This window comes from Heptranchias perlo, chromosome 3 (assembly GCF_035084215.1).
Source record: "Heptranchias perlo isolate sHepPer1 chromosome 3, sHepPer1.hap1, whole genome shotgun sequence".
NCBI lineage: Eukaryota > Metazoa > Chordata > Chondrichthyes > Hexanchiformes > Hexanchidae > Heptranchias > Heptranchias perlo.
In genome coordinates, this window is record NC_090327.1 from 65414115 (window position 1) to 65432792 (window position 18678).

The 18678-nt window shown below is 42.1% G+C and overlaps 1 protein-coding gene across 1 annotated transcript in view; it reads right to left on the minus strand.

Annotated features, from left to right (window-relative positions):
- The window catches only part of tcea1 (transcription elongation factor A (SII), 1), a 54277-nt gene that overhangs the window by 11759 nt on the left and 23840 nt on the right, over positions 1-18678 (minus strand). The window contains exons 3-5 of the mRNA XM_067979991.1: positions 14394-14499; positions 1203-1290; positions 340-485 (exon numbers count right to left, since the gene is read on the minus strand). Of these exons, the coding sequence (XP_067836092.1) occupies positions 340-485; positions 1203-1290; positions 14394-14499 (340 nt within the window). The remainder of the gene's footprint in view (positions 1-339; positions 486-1202; positions 1291-14393; positions 14500-18678) is intronic.

The following is an 18678-nucleotide window of genomic DNA, read 5'->3' on the forward strand; positions in this document are numbered from 1 at the left end:
TCCTATCGGATGAGAGTACCCCGCTGGATATCAACCCAGTATTCAGAGCCCAGAGCTCTGATCTGCTCGCAGGAGCTACAATGAAGTGGGGTGGGGGGCACTGCCCTCCCATTGGGCATGAGTATCCCACTAGATGGCAACCTAGTATTCAGAGACCGGATCGCTAGTCTCTGCTCACCAGGGTTGTTTGGAGTGGGGCTTGAACCCATTAGCATCCAGCTTAGAGGTAGGAATGCTACCACTAAGCCAAGGCTCACTCCATTTTCCAATCACTTTGAATAAATGTACTAAGTTTTGCATTTTTTTCTTGTTTTTATAGCTAGTTGGCACGTGACTTACCATCAGTTTTCAGTGCAGCAGCTAACATTTCTCTACACTTGATCCGCACCGAGTCCGTGGTGAAAGGAGCCTGAGGATAACTTTTTAGTTGAAAAGGTGATGGAGTATAGAATGCTTCATGGGGGTTACTGGAATTGCTTCCTGAACTACAAAGAGGAGGAAACCAAAAGTCAGTGTTTTGTTGGGAGCTAAATATGTTTACTGTAATCTATAATGACTTCTACAAGAACACTATTCTCCAAAGTACATCTATACTACAAACATGCTTGAAATGAAGCAAAATACTTGCAAACATCAATTTTAGGACTATTAAAGTCAATTGGCTTGTTGAATACCCAAGTTACAATGATGCCTAATTTCAGAGATTCTTTAACCAGTCACATTAAAATGAAGGGAAGTTCCATCATTGATGGGTGGCTACATAGAATCCCTCCCTTATCTGATTCTGTCCCCCAAGTTTTAATAAATATCCATTTTCAGCCAACTGTGTGGAGATATTGGCCAGAGAAAACTCCCTTCAGTGTGCCTGCTCCACAGATCCTGTCCAGTAGGGATCAGTTGGGGGGTGGGTTTTGTCATTTTTTTTCAAATCTACTCCAAGCCTTAGGTTAGAACCAGTGCAAACTTAAAGACAGGCTTATGAACAAACACTGTGAAAAGTAAAATCAAGACACCACCGAGAGGGTCGGGGGAGGAAAAAGGGTCTCCCACCCCTACAGGCTACCCAGCCAAGAATGATGAAGCTTGTACTCTTCTCTGGCAAGCCCAAAAGCATATCTCACCCAGCTGAGGGTGGCTGTTAGAAGTCAATGGAAGCACTAATGCAGAAATGTTCTTAATCTCATTTCAAGAAATTATCACACCTTTCCTCTTTTGCTTCTGGACTGTTTTGTGCCAAGGAAACAGAATCCCTTTTCTTCTCTTCTGAGGATTTCTCAGCCGATGGCCCATCTACAAAAATAGTATTTTTTTGTTTTACACTCAGAACACTTGTACTTGAATCAGACACCATTTCAAAACCTTTTAAAAAAATAAGGGCACTTCAATAATAAATTTCTTACCAAAATGAACAAGACAATAAATAATAGTTCTATCCAAATAGAGAGCAAAGTGTAAACTGTGGTGAGAGCACTGTGACGCATTGTTCAAAGGAAACTACAAAGACTTCTTCTCCCTTGCAGTTACATTGAAAAGCTTTATAGGTACAAATTGCTTGAAAAAGAATTATTAGTTCACCAGACCATGTTCTAGATGTACAGTGGGGTTGCTTTCTTGACACTGACAGCAAACAACAGAGAAAGCTCCTGAATTTCCCTAATGAATTCAATTACTATTTTAATGATGAACTTATTGGAAAAGATTTTTATTAAGGAGGGGCCTATCAGGACTGTATTCCACTATTTGCACCTGGTGTCAACCTTAAATATTCCAGATGTGGAGATGCCGGTGATGGACTGGGGTTGACAATTGTAAACAATTTTACAACACCAAGTTATAGTCCAGCAATTTTATTTTAAATTCACAAGCTTTCGGAGGCTTCCTCCTTCCTCAGGTAAATGAGGAAGGAGGAAGCCTCCGAAAGCTTGTGAATTTACCTGAGGAAGGAGGAAGCCTCCGAAAGCTTGTGAATTTAAAATAAAATTGCTGGACTATAACTTGGTGTTGTAAAATTGTTTACAATTAAATATTCCAGTTAGATAGAAACCATGTTAAAATGTAGGGTAAAGCAGAGCTGCTACTCAACCCACCCCCACCTCAGAAATGCATTTCCTACCATACAGGTGTCAACCTTTTGGTTTCCATGCCATCCATACTTGTGGGAGAGTGCGATTTTGCCATACATGCTCCCTGTGCACACCAGGACTGGCACAGTGGAATTTTTTTTACCCCAAAATGCTGAATTGTAGGTAGTTTGTGTCATGCACTTACGCCCGTCAACAACCAAGAGGAGAAGGAAGCCTATCAAAATACCTATTTGTTCCATAATAATTTAACATATTTCAAATGCAAATTTAAGGGACCTCGGTAGAGTAGATTTCTCCCCATTCTTGAATATGGGTCATTATTTAGCATTCAGTGATTCCCTCATGATAATTGTCAGTATTCAACCCATCTCTTGATGCCCTGGAATAGATACTATCCATCCTGACATTTGTTTTGAGGCTGCCTAGAATACCACCTTGTTGATGCTTGAATTAGCCCAAATAATAGAGAGTATGTATTATAATCTTCTGTAATGAATACTTGAAAGAAGTAATCGCTGAGTATATTAACTGTTCTCTGCTCATCCTCATTTTCATTCCCACTGCCATCTTTAAAGATTCCCAACTCTTTTGTTCTTTAGATATGGGTGACATTGGCAAGGCCACATTTATTGCCCATCCCTAGTTGTTATGAGAAGGTGGTGGTGGGCCTACTCCTTCAACCACTGAAGTCCTTGTGGTGATGGTGCTTGAATGATGGAGTTAGTTAGGTAATTTAATCATGTTTTTTCAAAATATCTCACTTTTTAATTCTTTATTGTTTAATTCCTTATTTTGGACATTACAAAGTTTTAATTACTTAAGCAAAAAAAAATGGCAGCTGAATTCAGAAAGCCAGGAGAGAGAATTGTGGGAAGCAGAGGCCAGATTGCAGAATCTCAAGGTCATGTAACAACAACTTGCATTTAAATAGCGCCTTTAACGTAGTAAAACGTCCAAAGGGACTTCACAGGAGCATAATCAAACAAACATCAAGCTACATAAAGAGATATTAAGATAGGAAGAGGTAGGTTTTAAGGAGCATCTTAAAGGAGGAGAGAGAGGTAGAGAAGCGGAAAGGCTTAGGTAGGGAATTCCAGAAAGTAGGGCCTAGGCAGCTAGGATAATTTCAAACAGTGCTCAATAAACCAATTCATAAATAGTGGGATTTAACTTGAGGGCATGTGATTATATGTTGAACCAGGAACAGTAAACTGGGAAAATCTATTAATGGGTAAAACGACTGATGATCAGTGGGAAATGTTTAAAGAAACATTTAACGTGATACAGAACTGGTTTATACCCCTGAGGGGCAAGAACTCTACTTGCCAAAAAAACAGCCATGGACAACTAAAGAGGTAAGGGACAGTATAAGACATAAGGAAAGGGCATACAAAAAGGCAAAACATGGCACAGATCCTGGCGAATGGGAAAGATACAAAGATCAACAAAAGGTCACTAAACATATAGTAAGAGCTACAAAAAGAGAGTATGAAAAGAAACTTGCAAGGGATATCAAAACCAATATGAAGAACTTTTATAGTTATATTGGGAAAAAGAGGGTGGTCAGGAGCAGTGTTGGCCCCTTAAAAACTGAAAGTGGGGATATTGTCATTGACAATGGGGAAATGGCGGACATGTTGAATAATTACTTTGTGTCAGTATTTACAGTAGAAAAAGAGGATAGCATGCCGGAAATCCCAAGAAAACTAATATTGAATCGGGGACAGAGACTCAATAAAATTAACATAAATAAAACAACAGTAATGAAGAAAATAATAGCACTAAAGAGTGACAAATCCCCAGGACCAGTTGGTTTCCATCTCAGGGTTTTAAAAAGGAAGTAGGTGAGCACATTGCGGATGCCCTAACTATAATCTTTCAAAGTTCTCTAGATTCAGGAACTGTCCCTCCAGATTGGAAAATTGCACGTCACTCCGCTTTTTAAGAAAGCAGAGAGAGGGAAACCAGGGAATTATAGACCAGTTAGCCTAACATCTGTTGTGGAGAAAATGCTGGAGTCTATAATTAAGGATAGGGTGACTGAATACCTCGAAAATTTTCAGTTAATCAGAGAGAGCCAGCATGGATTTGTGAAAGGTAGGTCGTGCCTGACAAACCTGATTGAATTTTTTGAAGAGGTGACTAAAGTAGTGGACAGGGGAATGTCAATGGATGTTATTTATATGGACTTCCAGAAGGCATTTGATAAAGTCCCACATCAGAGACAGTTAGCTAAGATAGAAGCCCATGGAATCGAGGGAAAAGTACGGATTTGGTTCGGAAGTTGGCTGAGCGAAAGGCGACAGAGAGTAGGGATAATGGGTAGGTACTCACATTGGCAGGATGTGACTAGTGGAGTCCCGCAGGGATCTGTCTTGGGGCCTCAATTATTCACAATATTTATTAACAACTTGGATGAAGGCATAGAAAGTCTCATATCTAAGTTTGCCGAAGACACAAAGATTAGTGGCATTGTAAGCAGTGTAGATGAAAACATAAAATTACAAAGGGATATTGATAGATTAGGTGAATGGGCAAAACTGTGGCAAATGGAATTCAATGTAGACAAATGTGAGGTCATCCACTTTGGATCAAAAAAGGATAGAACAGGTTACTTTCTAAATGGTAAAAAGTTAAAAACATTGGATGTCCAAAGGGACTTAGGGGTTCAGGTACACAGTCATTGAATTGTCATGAACAGGTGCAGAAAATAATCAACAAGGCTAATGGAATGCTGGCCTTTATGTCTAGAGGACTAGAGTAGAAGGGGGCAGAAGTTATGCTGCAGCTATACAAAACCCTGGTTATACCCCACCTGGAGTACTGTGAGCAGTTCTGGGCATCGCACCTTCGGAAGGACATAATGGCCTTGGAGGGAGTGCAGCGTAGGTTTACTAGAATGATACCTGGACTTCAAGGGTTAAGTTATGAGGAGAGATTAGACAAATTGGGGTTGTATTCTCTGGAGTTTCGAAGGTTAAGGGGTGATCTGATCGAAGTTTAAAAGATATTAAGGGGAAAAGATAGGGTGGATAGAGAGAAACTATTTCCGCTGGTTGGGGATTCTAGGACAAGGGGGCACAGTCTAAAAATTAGAGCCAGACCTTTGAGGAGTGACATTAGAAAACACTTCTACACACAAAGGGTGATAGAAGTTTGGAACTCTCTTCCGCAAACAGCAATTGATACTAGCTCAATTGCCAATTTTAAATCTGAGATAGATAGCTTTTTGGCAACCAAAGGTATTAAGGGATTATGGGCCAAAGGCAGGTATATGGAGTTAGATCATAGATCAGCCATGGTCTTATCAAATGAGCTCGAGGGGCTGAATGGCCTACTCCTGTTCCTATGTAAACCCTGTACAACTTATTGATACAGCCACATTTAAAATATCATGTGCAGTTTTGGTCTTCACAGTTCCAAAAAGACAACAGTGCATTAAAGATGATTCATGGAAGGCCAGTTTTGAGTTACAAAGACAAACGCGAAGAACTGAATATAAGAAAATCTTTAGAACACAGAGACATAGATAATGCAGATTAATCAGGCTATTTAACTTTGACTACGACCCTAAAGCCAGAGAAAACAAGTACAAAATTAACAAGTATCAAGTGGGAGCAGAAGGTTTTTCATTCCTCCAACAAGGGTAGTTAAAGCTTTGCCAATTAGCTCCTTTTAAAAATGAAACAAAGCTGGATTAATACCTGGTTAACGATGGGACTGAAGGTTACATGGATAAATAAGACAAAGATGCTGAACACTTGAGAATATGATAATTCCTGCACTGTAGGAACCACAGAAACATCACTGTGATTTTGGAACTGGTGGGACTGAATATTGTAGGATCAATATTCTAGCATTCTGTTAGATTACTTCTGGGGGTCATATAGAAATTAGTCACCTCCTTCTGGACACTAAATAATTTTTGTTGAGTCCATGACAGAGAGCAAATAGTACATGACCTGTGGAAGGCACAGGCTTGATGAGCCAAATGGCCTTTTCCTGTTCCATATTCATTAAAATCATTGAGAATAGGATTTCTTTTCAAGTTGTTAACTCAGTTAGCTCCCTTAAGTCCTCCAAGTAAAGCATGCCTTATTTCCCCTATACAAGCAGATCAACGGTTCTAAAAGGAATTTCTTCCATCAGTCCTTCGAAAATAGCTTCCAATCTCATCTTAGTCTCAACCTGATTTATTGGTCCAAGAAGAAAACCAAAATGCTAAAAATAAAATGGCCAATAATACAGGGTAAATTCAGCAATCCACCCCTTCCAGCAGGGAGCCATCCTCAAAGATGTTCCATACAATGTTCTAGTCCTATCTCCAGACCATGCTCCCCTCAACCTCAGCTCCCCACTGAAACCGTGATATTGTTGAATTTACCCTTCCATCTTTTACTGACACCATGGGCATCATTTTAGCACCCGCTAACGGGTGCGTTCCTGGCAGGGGGGGGGCTCCGAAAATCGGAGAATCCCAGAGCGGGTCGGGAGCCCGGCTCCAACCTGCCCACTTCCGGGTTCCCCACTGACCCACCGGCGTGCGCACGGAGCCCCCGCTGGTGGGAATCCCGCAGGCAATTAAAGCCAGCGGGGTTCCACTTGAAGGTATTTATTTTGCTTGTTCAGGTCATTAACTGACCTGATTAAGGGATTATGTGAGGAGGGGTGGGATTTTATAGCAAACTGGGACTGTTTCCCATACTGGGGGAAACACTCCCAGTTCAAATGGAGCTGTTGCAGCTGTCAGCCTGTGGCAGCTGCAAAGGTCCATTTGACAGGGGGGGGGGGACCCTCACTCATTGCAGGAGGCCACTCTGTCACTTGGGACAAAGTTTGGCCTCCACCACCCTCCCCCTGACAATCAAAGTCATCAACTTGCACACTTACCCCGGGGTCCAGAGACTTGTACCTACCTTGTGGACCCCCTCAGATGTACATCTTCCGGATGGGGGCCGCCGTAGCTGCAGTCATGACCTCCTCGGAGGGCGAACAGCATCACCAGCCTTGCCATCCACCTCTGACACATGGAGCTCCACAATAGAGTGCTGTGACACATCCAGAGAGAGATGCGTCGCAGAGGGCACTACCCTCGCCACAGGGTCCACAGACCGAGGCTCAGCTTCCTGGACCTCTCTGAGCAGCAGTGCACACGGAGGCTCAGAGTCACTCGACATGTAGCCGTGGACATCTGCAGCCTCTTTCATGCCGAGCTGCTCCCGGCTGGCCCGAGCACCATCTTCTTACCTGTCGCTGTCAAAGTCACCACTGCCCTCAACAACTTCTCCTCTGCATCCTTCCAGGGTGCCACCGGGGACATCGCCGACGTCTCTCAGCCGTCTGCACAAAAGAGCCCTGCAAATACACCTACACCCACTCTGCAGTGACACAATGGGTGGCATCAGTTGTGAGTCTTCATAGTGATCCTCAGGAAAGGGCATTATTGCACAAATCAGACAAGATTCGCAAAGACATGGCAGTAGTGGTGCCAATATAATATGTAATGTGAGTTGGTCAGAAATTCAATATAAGTAACAACCATGACAAACCCTCAAACACCCTTGTGCATCCCCTTCATGCTCACGACACGTTTGCCTTACGCTGCCTACTGCACATATCTGATGCATGCCCTGTGGCTGCAGCACAGGTAGTGGCAGGTTGAGTGAGGCTGACTATGAAAGAGATGCACAAGAGGGTGAGTCTGAGATAGAGCCATGGGATTGTATGAGGATTGGGTTGAGTGGTAGTGGCGGGATGAGTGCTGGCGAGGTGAGTAAGTGCAGGTAAGATGAGGATGAGGTTTGAGTGGGTGTGAGGGGTGATGTGACAGAGTAGTGTTGGCAGTGCAGAAGGAGATGTGGGGTGGGGGCGGTGATGTGGCAGATGGAGTGTAGGGGAATGAGTAAGTGTACTCACTTTGGCTGACCTACTGAGGTCATTGGAGCGCCTCCTGCATTGTATTCAGGTGGGCGATATGTTGGTGGTGCAGGTGACCTCCTCTGCCACCTCGAGCCAGGCCTTCCTGGTGGCAGAGGCAGACCGCTTCCTCCTGCCCGCCGGGGGGCGGGGGAAGATCTCTGTCCTCCCACTCCTCCTCACCCCATGTATTGATACTTGGAGTGAGGCATCATTAAACTGGGAGCAGCCTTCCCCCTGGGCTGCTCCATGCTGTAATTTTTTCTATTTGTTGCAGCATCTGTCAGTGGAGGACTGCCCCTTTAAATAGATCTCCTCCAGCTGACAGATCTTACTGCACATGCGCAGCCCGCCCGACGCGCAGATCAGCAGTGGGGAACCCGGAAGACCAGGTAAGTGGATCCAATTGGGCTGCGATTGCGCGGGGGACTGACTAATTTCACCGGGCGCGTTACCCACGCGCCCGATAGCCCCCCCGCCGCGAACCCGCAGCCCTGGTAACATCGAGCCCAATAGGTACATTGTTTTTCAATCAGATCCTCAAAATTTGTATTTTTACAAAATAACTAATATCCAGCATTCAGAAATAGTGAATAAAAAAACACAGCTGCATGCTGAAATACCACATCTGACACTGTGTATTCAGTTTGTAATCTTTTAAGAACCCCTTTAGCGTTTGCAATTTTCTAGGCATATTTTCTATTACATCTCCAACAATTATTCTGTGAAGTTCTAATATAATGATATTATTTAAGAAAAATACAGAACTACGATTCCTCATATGGAAATATATGCATTAAAAAACATAATTGAGCATTTCCAGATCAGGTAACTTCAGGATTGGCACCTTCAATTTGATAAATCCACTGCTGGGCATTAAAATGTATTGGAACAATCGTGTGCTCGGAGTTTTGTACCCTTATAAATACAGATGATGATTTTATCTGATTAATCCCAAGTGAACAACTCCACTGCTACAATTTATTATAAGTAGTTTTCACAACTTCAAATTCACTTGGCTATTTGAAAAACAAGTTTTGATTTTTTCTGGTCAATATAATTTCCACATCTCCAAGGCAATCAAACATCTGAAAAAAATCTGCATCCAATTCCAATATTCCCCAAAAAAAGATGTAAAACAGAAAAGACTTTCTATGCAGTCTGACACTTTAGCACATTAGTCTTTCAGTATATAAACATTTGTTCCCCACAGCAGCACAGTTGAGATCAGGAACTTAGGCCCCACTTACACTGTTGCTCTTAGTTTCTATTAAAGTTATATACTGTAAATGAAGTTGAGCTGGGCCATGGCATAAGCTTGTTTGTGTCTGCAATCAAAAGGTGGGCTGTGCCAAATTTTCACAGGAGTCTCTCCCTCTTATTTGAATAGGCTACTGGCATATGTAAAGCTTTCCCACAGAACTTGGTCTCTAGCTCATTTGTCTGGAGAGTGTAAAATATGGCCAGGGCTGCAACTCACCAATAAAGGGGAAGTTGAGGTAGTGATAGAAAGAAGTTAACTAATTGTTCACAATGGTACAGCGGAGACACGTGGGCAGCTTTGCTACTTTTGATGCTGAAGAGTTAAGAGTTCCTGCTGCAGGAGGTACACCAAAAGATGTCTTTATTTGGAGCTGAAGGCCACTCTCAGCAAAAGCACAAGCGCCAAATGAATTGAGGGAGATCGCCAATGGAATCAATGCACTCACCCAGGTCCCTCGTACCTGGCAGCAAATGAGTAAGATGTTTGTTGGTATCACGAGAAAGGCAAAGGTAACTGTAATTCTCCATTTTGTTCACCTGACTTGTGGAACCTATCAACCATGGCACTATCCTAAATCGAAAACTGCTGCACCCTCTGTGACGTGTACCATTTGAATTACTGTACAGAACCACTGCCCTTTCACACTCTTGCATTGTGCCAAAGCTGTACAGCACACTTTTCTTAAAGATGGAGGTAGCAGCTGAAGAACAGCACACAGATGTTGAGAAGTCCAAGCTGAAATTCTCCACTGTTTTTAAAACGGATTCTCACTCCAGTCAGCAGTCATGGATGCAGAAGATAGTCCTGTTCTCTTAAGAGCCATCCAACCAAAAATGCAGACGCTGTGGACTGCCATACAATAAAGGCATCTTGGTTGCTCCCTGGATGATGACCACAAACATGCAGAATGATGCTTCTGTGGTCAGGTACCACCTGATCAGTAAATGAGTGCCAATCTTTTATGTTCATGTAGGCCAACAGGTTTGATATTAAGAGCCCATATGTTTAAGAGCCCATATGTGTGTCATCTACAAAGCCCCACACTTGAAAGAACTGTCACGGTGAAAGTTCTGCACCTTGTCCAGCTCATGCTTTCTTTCCTTGATACAGCTGTGCACTCCAGATTGCCTGATGTCCCATGGTGGACTGGAAGAATCTGGTAGCATGATAGCTTCATACTGTGGTAATTGTCTCTTCTATGGGAGGAGCCATCCCCATTCCATATAATGTCTGCACATTATCCTGCTGCAGATGGATCAACTCCATGGCAGACATGCTTGTTAAGTGGAGGTAGCAAAGACTGGTCTCCTCTGACATGTATGTGTGTGGCTGGTTTTATAAATATGGATTCCAAGTAGTAACAGGGGCAGACAAATTGCCTCGGGTGCTGCTGCACCTGAATTTGTTTGCCCTTCATGAATTCAGCTTCATCATCTGAATCATGCAGCACTATTGAAAATATAAAGAAATTCCCATCATCACTACTTTGTATGCTGTTTTTTAATTGGCAACAGAAATCAAAAGAAACTTTCAAAAATGGTGGACACAAACCAACTCATCTATGGAGCAAAATGTAACAAAATTTAACAGAAAACACAAAAAACTTCTTCAAAATTGCACATTAACCTTTCTTTAAGAAGACTACCTGAATAGGGCAGGCCACAAGATCCTAGATCTGCTCATTGTACGTGGACAATGTGTGCGCTGTCTTCCCTGAAGTTGGTAAATTTGGCATGGAACCTGATTTCTATAATGACCATTGAATAATATTGGTTGACCATGCAATGAGATCAATTTATTGCACCAGATATCGCCCACCGGAAAGTTGAGTGAGCTGCAAATTAGCACAATTTTCTAATCTGTGCCCACCATCAACGAGGCTTCGCACAGGCAGCAGAACTTTGGAAAATCCTGGCTTATATATTCAAAGTTTCATATCACCTACACATTATCTTTGTTATTTACATGTTTTGCTTCAGAATATACAAGATTTTCTTGTAACTTTGCACTCCTACATTTGAAATGGATTGTAATGATGAAACTTTATTATCCTTGCCCTCTTGACAGATGCAGCCAGCAAATCTCCAGCATGAGCTAACTATGGAACAAGCCTCAAGAAAAATAAGAAACTTACACATACAGTATTACACAAAATAACAGTCAGGGAATTATTTCAAGTATGCAGTCCGCAGTTGATTTGAGGTGTGGACTATATATAGGTGAGGTAATGCCACACGCCAGACAAGTGCCATCTCCAACAAGAGAGAGTCTAACCACCTCCCCTTGACATTCAACGGCATTACCTTCGCCGAATCCCCCACCATCAACATCCTGGGGGTCACCATTGACCAGAAACTTAACTGGACCAGCCATACAAAATCCTGTGGCTACAAGAGGTCAGAGGCTGGGTATTCTGCGGCGAGTGACTCACCTCCTGACTCCCCAAAGCCTTTCCACCAGCTACAAGGCACAAGTCAGGAGTGTGATGGAATACTCTCCACTTGCCTGGATGAGTGCAGCTCCATCAACACTCAAGAAGCTCGACATCATCCAGGACAAAGCAGCCCGCTTGATTGGCACCCCATCCAGCATCCTAAACATTCACTCCCTTCACCACCGGCGCACTGTGGCTGCAGTGTGTACCATCCACAGGATGTACTGCAGCAACTCGCCAAGGCTTCCTCGACAGCACCTCCCAAACCCACGCCCTCTACCACCTAGAAGGACAAGAGCAGCAGGCACATGGGAACAACACCACCTGCATGATCCCCCCCAAAGTCACACACCATCCCGACTTGGAAATATATTGCCGTTCCTTCATCGTCGCTGGGTCAAAATCCTGGAACTCCCTACCTAACAGCACTGTGGGAGAACCTTCACTACATGCACTGCAGCGGTTCAAGAAGGTGGCTCACCACCACCTTCTCAAGGGCAATTAGGGATAGGCAATATTTGCTGGCCTCGCCAGCGACACCCACATCCCATGAAAGAATTTTTTAAAAATTCCAAACCAACTGAGGACACCTGTAAATTTGTTCATAATGACCATGCATTTTATGTTGTTGCCTTGAAGGTGACTACCTGAACCACTAAACATAACATATTTGGGTTTTAATGACGCAGCACAGTGTATGATCATATCACACAGAAACTTGGATAATAACCTATCTTCGACAAAAGGAATAATAGATGAAGAATGTAGGAGATTTCAAAACAACATGGGGGTTGAATTAGTTAACCCCCGAAAACCGCCACTGGGATCGCGGTGCACGATTAACCGGCACCCGGTCGCTGCGATACAGGCAGCATGTAATATTCGTGCTGCCTGGTAATTCCAATGATTGCTGTGTGCAGCCAGGCCTACCTGTGCTGTTCAGTGGCTGCTCACCAGCAGGGCACCAGACATCTTGAGTGGCTAGCACCACAAAGGCAGAATGCACCTCTTAAAGGGAAGGTAGGCTGTGGCTGCAGGAAGTGGTGGAAGTTAATGGTGAAGTGAATCTGTGCTGCAATGTAGTGAACCATGGTGATGATGGGAACTCTGGAATTTTTAATGAGCAACAACTTAACCGCTCAAAGTATGTGGGACTCTTATATTTTCAAAATATAAGATACGGGTCTGAACGGAGATCAGAAATCACTCAAGTAAAACACAGTAGCAAGTCTCGTCCTTATGTTTACAAACTTTGAGTTCCTTCAAAACATTGAATAAAGATTGCTCAGCACTATACTCCCCGGCCCCCACCCCCATCACCCACATACCAATAAACTCTTTCAATCAGTACTCAACTCTTCCAATCAGATGCTTCCTCTCACCCTCACACATTACCACTTCTGCAAGCCGCACACCCACAACTCACAGGTCACACAAACTGGCAGCTATTCAACCATGATAGCTACATCCCCAAACATCTTGCAGGACACTCACCGACACACGTCCCTCTTTCTTGCAGGAGAAGGTGGTGCATAACAGGAGGCAGCAAGTGGCAGTCGCTCCATGGAACATGAATCTGCTGTCCTCTCTCAGGATGCCAGCATTCCTGTCCCATCCCTACCACTCTGCCAGTGCCATTGCCGTTGCCTGTCAGCTTGCCAGCCCACTCCCTATAGAGTACTGAAACCTTATTATAGGAACATAGGAACAGGAGTTGGCCATTTAGCCCCAAGAGTCTGTTCCGCCATGCAATGAGATCATGGCTGATCTGTGACCTAACTCCATATACCCGCCTTAGCCCCACAGCCCTTAATATCTTTGGTTAACAAAAATCTATCAATCTCAGATTTAAAATTAAAAATTGAGCTAGCATCAACTGCCTTTTGCGGAAGAGAGTTCCAAACTTCTACCACCCTTTACGTGTGGAAGTGTTTCCTAACTTCACTCCTGCAAGTCCTGGCTCTAATCACAGATCAGCCATGATCTTATCAAATGGCGGAGCAGGCACGAGGGGCTGAACGGCCTACTCCTGTTCCTATGTTCCTATAATTTTTAGGCTATGTCCCCCTAGTCCTAGTGATTAAGTACAAAAGCCATCCAAAAACAGGTACAAATGCATCAGCAGCTAGAAGCAATAATCCAGCAGCTAACCTGTAACTCATGCATGATCCCTTTAAATAGCCCTGGTGGGGGTTCGTTAAGTGCACATGCGCAAACGCCTTTACCAATATGAAGTCCGGTGCACTTCATGCCAGAAGCACGCACTCGCATTGCACACGCCATTTTGGGTCCTTAGGAGTCCGTGTAGCACCTGCACATCAAGCACTACATGGTCCAATTCACACCCTCATTACCTCCAGGTTCTAAACATTTTTAAAGCATAAATAGAATAAGTTGCAGGGAAGCACAAAATATGCAACCCACTTGTGACGTTGGATCTTCACTACTCCCGTCACATATTTTCCATTTAAGAAACATATAAAAAAACATTTCCAACAGCCCCTACAGTGTGTGGAAAGGAGAAATAAATGATTCTTTACCTTTGTTTCAGTTATATTGTTTGGCAAAGACTTTTTTAGAATATCCATCTTATGTGAGTGGTATCTGGATTATAATGAAGGCCCATAAATGAGTGTGCTTTGTAACTAGGAAATGAAATGGGGCAACAACAGGACTCTAGTGTATAGTCCCTTACCCAAGAGTTTCTTCCAGGATTTAATGAGGGATTTTGCCAAAGATATGACGTCTTCTTCTTTACTCTGCTTCCTGATGGCATTTACAGACATCCCAATTCTGGTAGACTACAAAACAAACGAAGATACATTACTTACCAAATGATTAGTTTTCCAATGTGGCAAACATAAAATAAGTCCAAAGTTTTACAACAACAAGTTTAACTGTAAATGCTATTTGCCTATTACAAAGAATAAGCAAACCAACAATGAAACTGAACATTGTAAAACAAATTGGATGCCTAGAGATGAGAAACATTCAGTTTTGTAGGAACTGATTAATGTGAGTTGTGTCTTTACATTGACCCACATGATGTAGTTTTAAAGAAAAAAAGCAATTTCTAGCAACTCTATCCTCCAATATTGGAGGTACCATCCTCCAATTTATTGCGGTTTACTTCTGTTTGTATGCTAGTTTTCAAATCCTAATTTCTGTGGACATTGAACATGTATGTAGAGTAGAAAAAGGTTTATCTTAAACAGCTGGGGGAACACAGCTGTTCAGCAAATTAGGAGTTTGGTTAACCTGTCGCAAATGTCATACTGCTTTACATCAGCATAAAAAGTCATAAAATGAAATAACTTTTCAGAGCTTATATTAACATATATGAAAAGACAGGGTGTGCTGGAAGATTGGGGAGTTCAGTTCAAATACAGGTGCTTGGATAAACTGTGGCGCACTGCATTGTTTAAAAAGAAAAAATGCAAATACTCTGAAGGGTCACACCCAAAACATCAACTTGTTGTACACTGCCAGCATTTTCTGTTTCCCATCATATTATCTTTAGTATGGACCACAAAAAAAAAATCAGATTCCCAACCAGGTAAGGCTCACAGTACCCATTATCCTCCTGTGTCTTTTGCACACCTTTATCCAAAGCAGACACAAGACTACAAGAATTACATATGCTTATTTGCAACTTACATCCCTCATTTTGTATCTCGAAGGAGCAATCAGGCTGATATCCATTTATAGTTGGCAAACAACAACTTGTATTTATATAGCACATTTAACGTAGAAAAACATTCTAGGGCACCTTATATAAAGCTTAATCAGACAAAAATTGACACCGAGCCAAAGAAAGAGATATTAGGAGAGGTGACTAAAAGCTTGGTCAAGGATGTAGGTTTTAAGGAGGTTCTTTAAGAAAAGAAAGGTGGAGAGGCAGAGATTTAGGAAGGAATTCCAGAGCTCAGGGCCTGGTCAACTGAAGGCCTGGCTGCCAATGGTGGGAGAAGGACAAGAGACCAAAGTTGGAGGCACACACAGTTTCTTAGAGGGCTGTAGGGCTGGTGGAGGTTACAGAGATAGGGAGGGCGAGGCCATGAAGTATTTGAACATGAGGACAAGAATTTTAAATTGGAGGTGTTGGTCGATGAGACGCCAGCCAGGAGAGCATTGGAATAGATGAGGGCTTTAGCAGCAGATGGACTCAGGTAGGGGCGGAGATGAACGATGTTACGGAGGTGGATGTAAGCGGTCTTTGTGATGAAAAGGATATGGGGTCGTCAGCATACATGTGGAACCTGACATTGTGTTTTCGGATGATGTCGCCGAGGGGCAGCATGTAGATGAGGAATAGGAGGGGGCAAAAAATAGATCCTTGGCGGACTTCAGAAGTAACGGTGCGGAGGCAGAAAGAGATGCCATTGCTGGAGATGGTCTAGCTATGATTGGACAGGTAAGAGTAGAACCAAGTGACGGCAGTCCCACTCAGCTAGACAACAGAGAAGAAGAACCGTGTGGTCAACTATGTTAAAGGCTACAGAAAGGTCAGAAAGGATGAGGGGGAAAAGTACGCTGTGGTCAGTCACAGTGGATGTCATTTGTGACTTTGATTAGGGCTGTTTCAGTGCTGTGGCAGGATGGATATCTGATTGGAGAGACTTAAATATGGAGTGGCACTAAAGATTTGGGAGGCTACAACACATTCAAAGACTTTGCAGAAGAAGCAAGGTTGGACATAGGGTGGTAATTTGCAAGGACAGAGGGGTCAATAGTGTGTTTTTTTTGAGGAAAGGGGCAATGACGGTGGTTTTGAAAGGGAGGAAAACAGTGCCTGATGAGAGGGAACCATTTACAATATCAGCTAGCATTGGGGGCCAGGAAGGGAAGTTGGGTGTTAAGCAATTTAGTGGGAATGGGGTCGAAAGAGTAATTAAGAAAATAGATACCCAATTTCTACTAGTTAAAATATTTATTTAAGATTAAAAATAATGTATTAACTATATTAAAACTTAGTAACCGTAAAAACTGTTCTGTCAACATATGGTTGAGTGTAGTAATTAGAATACTATTTATTTCTCAATGGGACTGTCTGATACAAGTGTTTACAGTCTTGGTAGTTGTATTATTGTACTACCAGAGGAAAAAATAAAGTGTCAGAATTATCTGAAGGATTGAGTATTAGAAAGGCAACATTGTGTTTCACACCCTCCCTCTCCCAGCCTCAAACAGAAAATATGCATCAGTTTATACAGAATCAGTGTTCTGCCATCTTCTGTTCAAGTTTAGAACTAAACTAAATGCTGTACAAATGAAAGGCTATCCAGCAGGCAGACTTGAGTTGCAACTAACCAAAATTCTGAATCAACATTGATCTTTGTTTTTTTTTAAGAAGTAGTCTAAATACGTGCCTTCCATGTCAACACTGACGTTGTACCGCCTGCTGAGTATTAATGGTGGAAATTTCTATTTGCAGTAATATACTGCAATTAAAATTAACTGTTGCTTTAATTTAAACTGATCATATTTAACACAGATCAAAATCTGTAAAGTCTGATTACACTAAAATGTGGAAAATTGCCCTTCATTTTTAAGATGACCTTTCTGTTAATTACATTTATTTATAGTGATCTATCATGATCAGGATAAAGTACATAAAACTTACCCACACACTTTACACAACAATCTTACAGTACTTTTACAATTAAATTTTCTCACTGCCAAAATATCAAATAATTCTTATTTTTTTAAATGATTTGCCTTTCAGTTGTTAAAAATCAGCTTCAACTGTTTTAAAGGAATTGGATGGAATGAACTGAATGTTTTATTAAAGGCCCTAACCCTAAATAATAATGCATGTAACTAAGGACCTGTAACCTTAAATAAAAGTGAGTTCAGAAAACATTTCACAATGCTTTAATGAGAACAAAAATGTTTTCATCATTTTAACTTCTGAATCCAGTGTTAAATTGTGAGAAAAGTTATAATTTACCATTCAGTAGAACATCCTCTACTATCACACCAAGGGCGATTGAATAGAATCACAAATTATATGAAAACAATTACAGAGGAATTTGTGCAAAACAGAATGATGAGTTTCATTACCACAATCTAACAAACTGAACTTAGAAAGTTCAAAGTTCCACCTAAAAAGAGGATATAGTGGATCAAATTCACACCATCACAAAATACCCAACAGAATTCAGATACCAAAAAAGCAATTTCCCACTGTGACATTCAACTATGTCATTATGCTATGGCAAAATGTTGCCTTTTTTGTCATTTATTAGGTATTATTTTCTACATTTGGGTTTTACTCCATTCCATAATGACCCAAGATAACTGCCGTCATTGTTAAATGCAGGACAATGTCACTTTTAACATGTCATTAACACTTGCAAGGATCATAATAATTCGCCAGTATCCTGCATCACTGAAGCAAAATCAGATTTGGTGTACTAGAAGATTTCCCAAGGCATTGCTCATGGGTTGCTGGAGCACGGAATGCTTTGTCACAGGGAGTGGTTGAGACAGAGACCATTATATCTTTTAATGGCAAATTGGATAAGTATTTGAAGCAGTGGAAGAAACAGGGGGAGAGAGCAGGGAAGTGGAATTAGTTTTGGATTTCTCTAGCAGGCAGACACGATGGGCTAAATCACCTCCGTCTGTGCTGTAAACACCAATGGTTCTTGGCAATGGTGTCAGGAGAGGGAAAGTTTTTCACCTTAACCCCTTCTGCCCTTCAACCTGTTCTTGCATATCTTCTAGCAGATTACCTGAATGCTGCCTCATTCATACAATGGTAAGTCGCACAAATGAAGTTAAAATGGAGATTTTTTTTTAAGTAAGACATACAAGTAAATGTGAGGCTTTTCATAAACAACTTTTATCGAATATAAACAAGCTATAAGGGGGTAAGACGACAACTTTAAAGTTTTCAAGATACCCAGTTATAATCTCAGACGCACATAATCCTAACTAAACATCAGGCAGCCCTGAATAAAGAAAAGTAACATTTT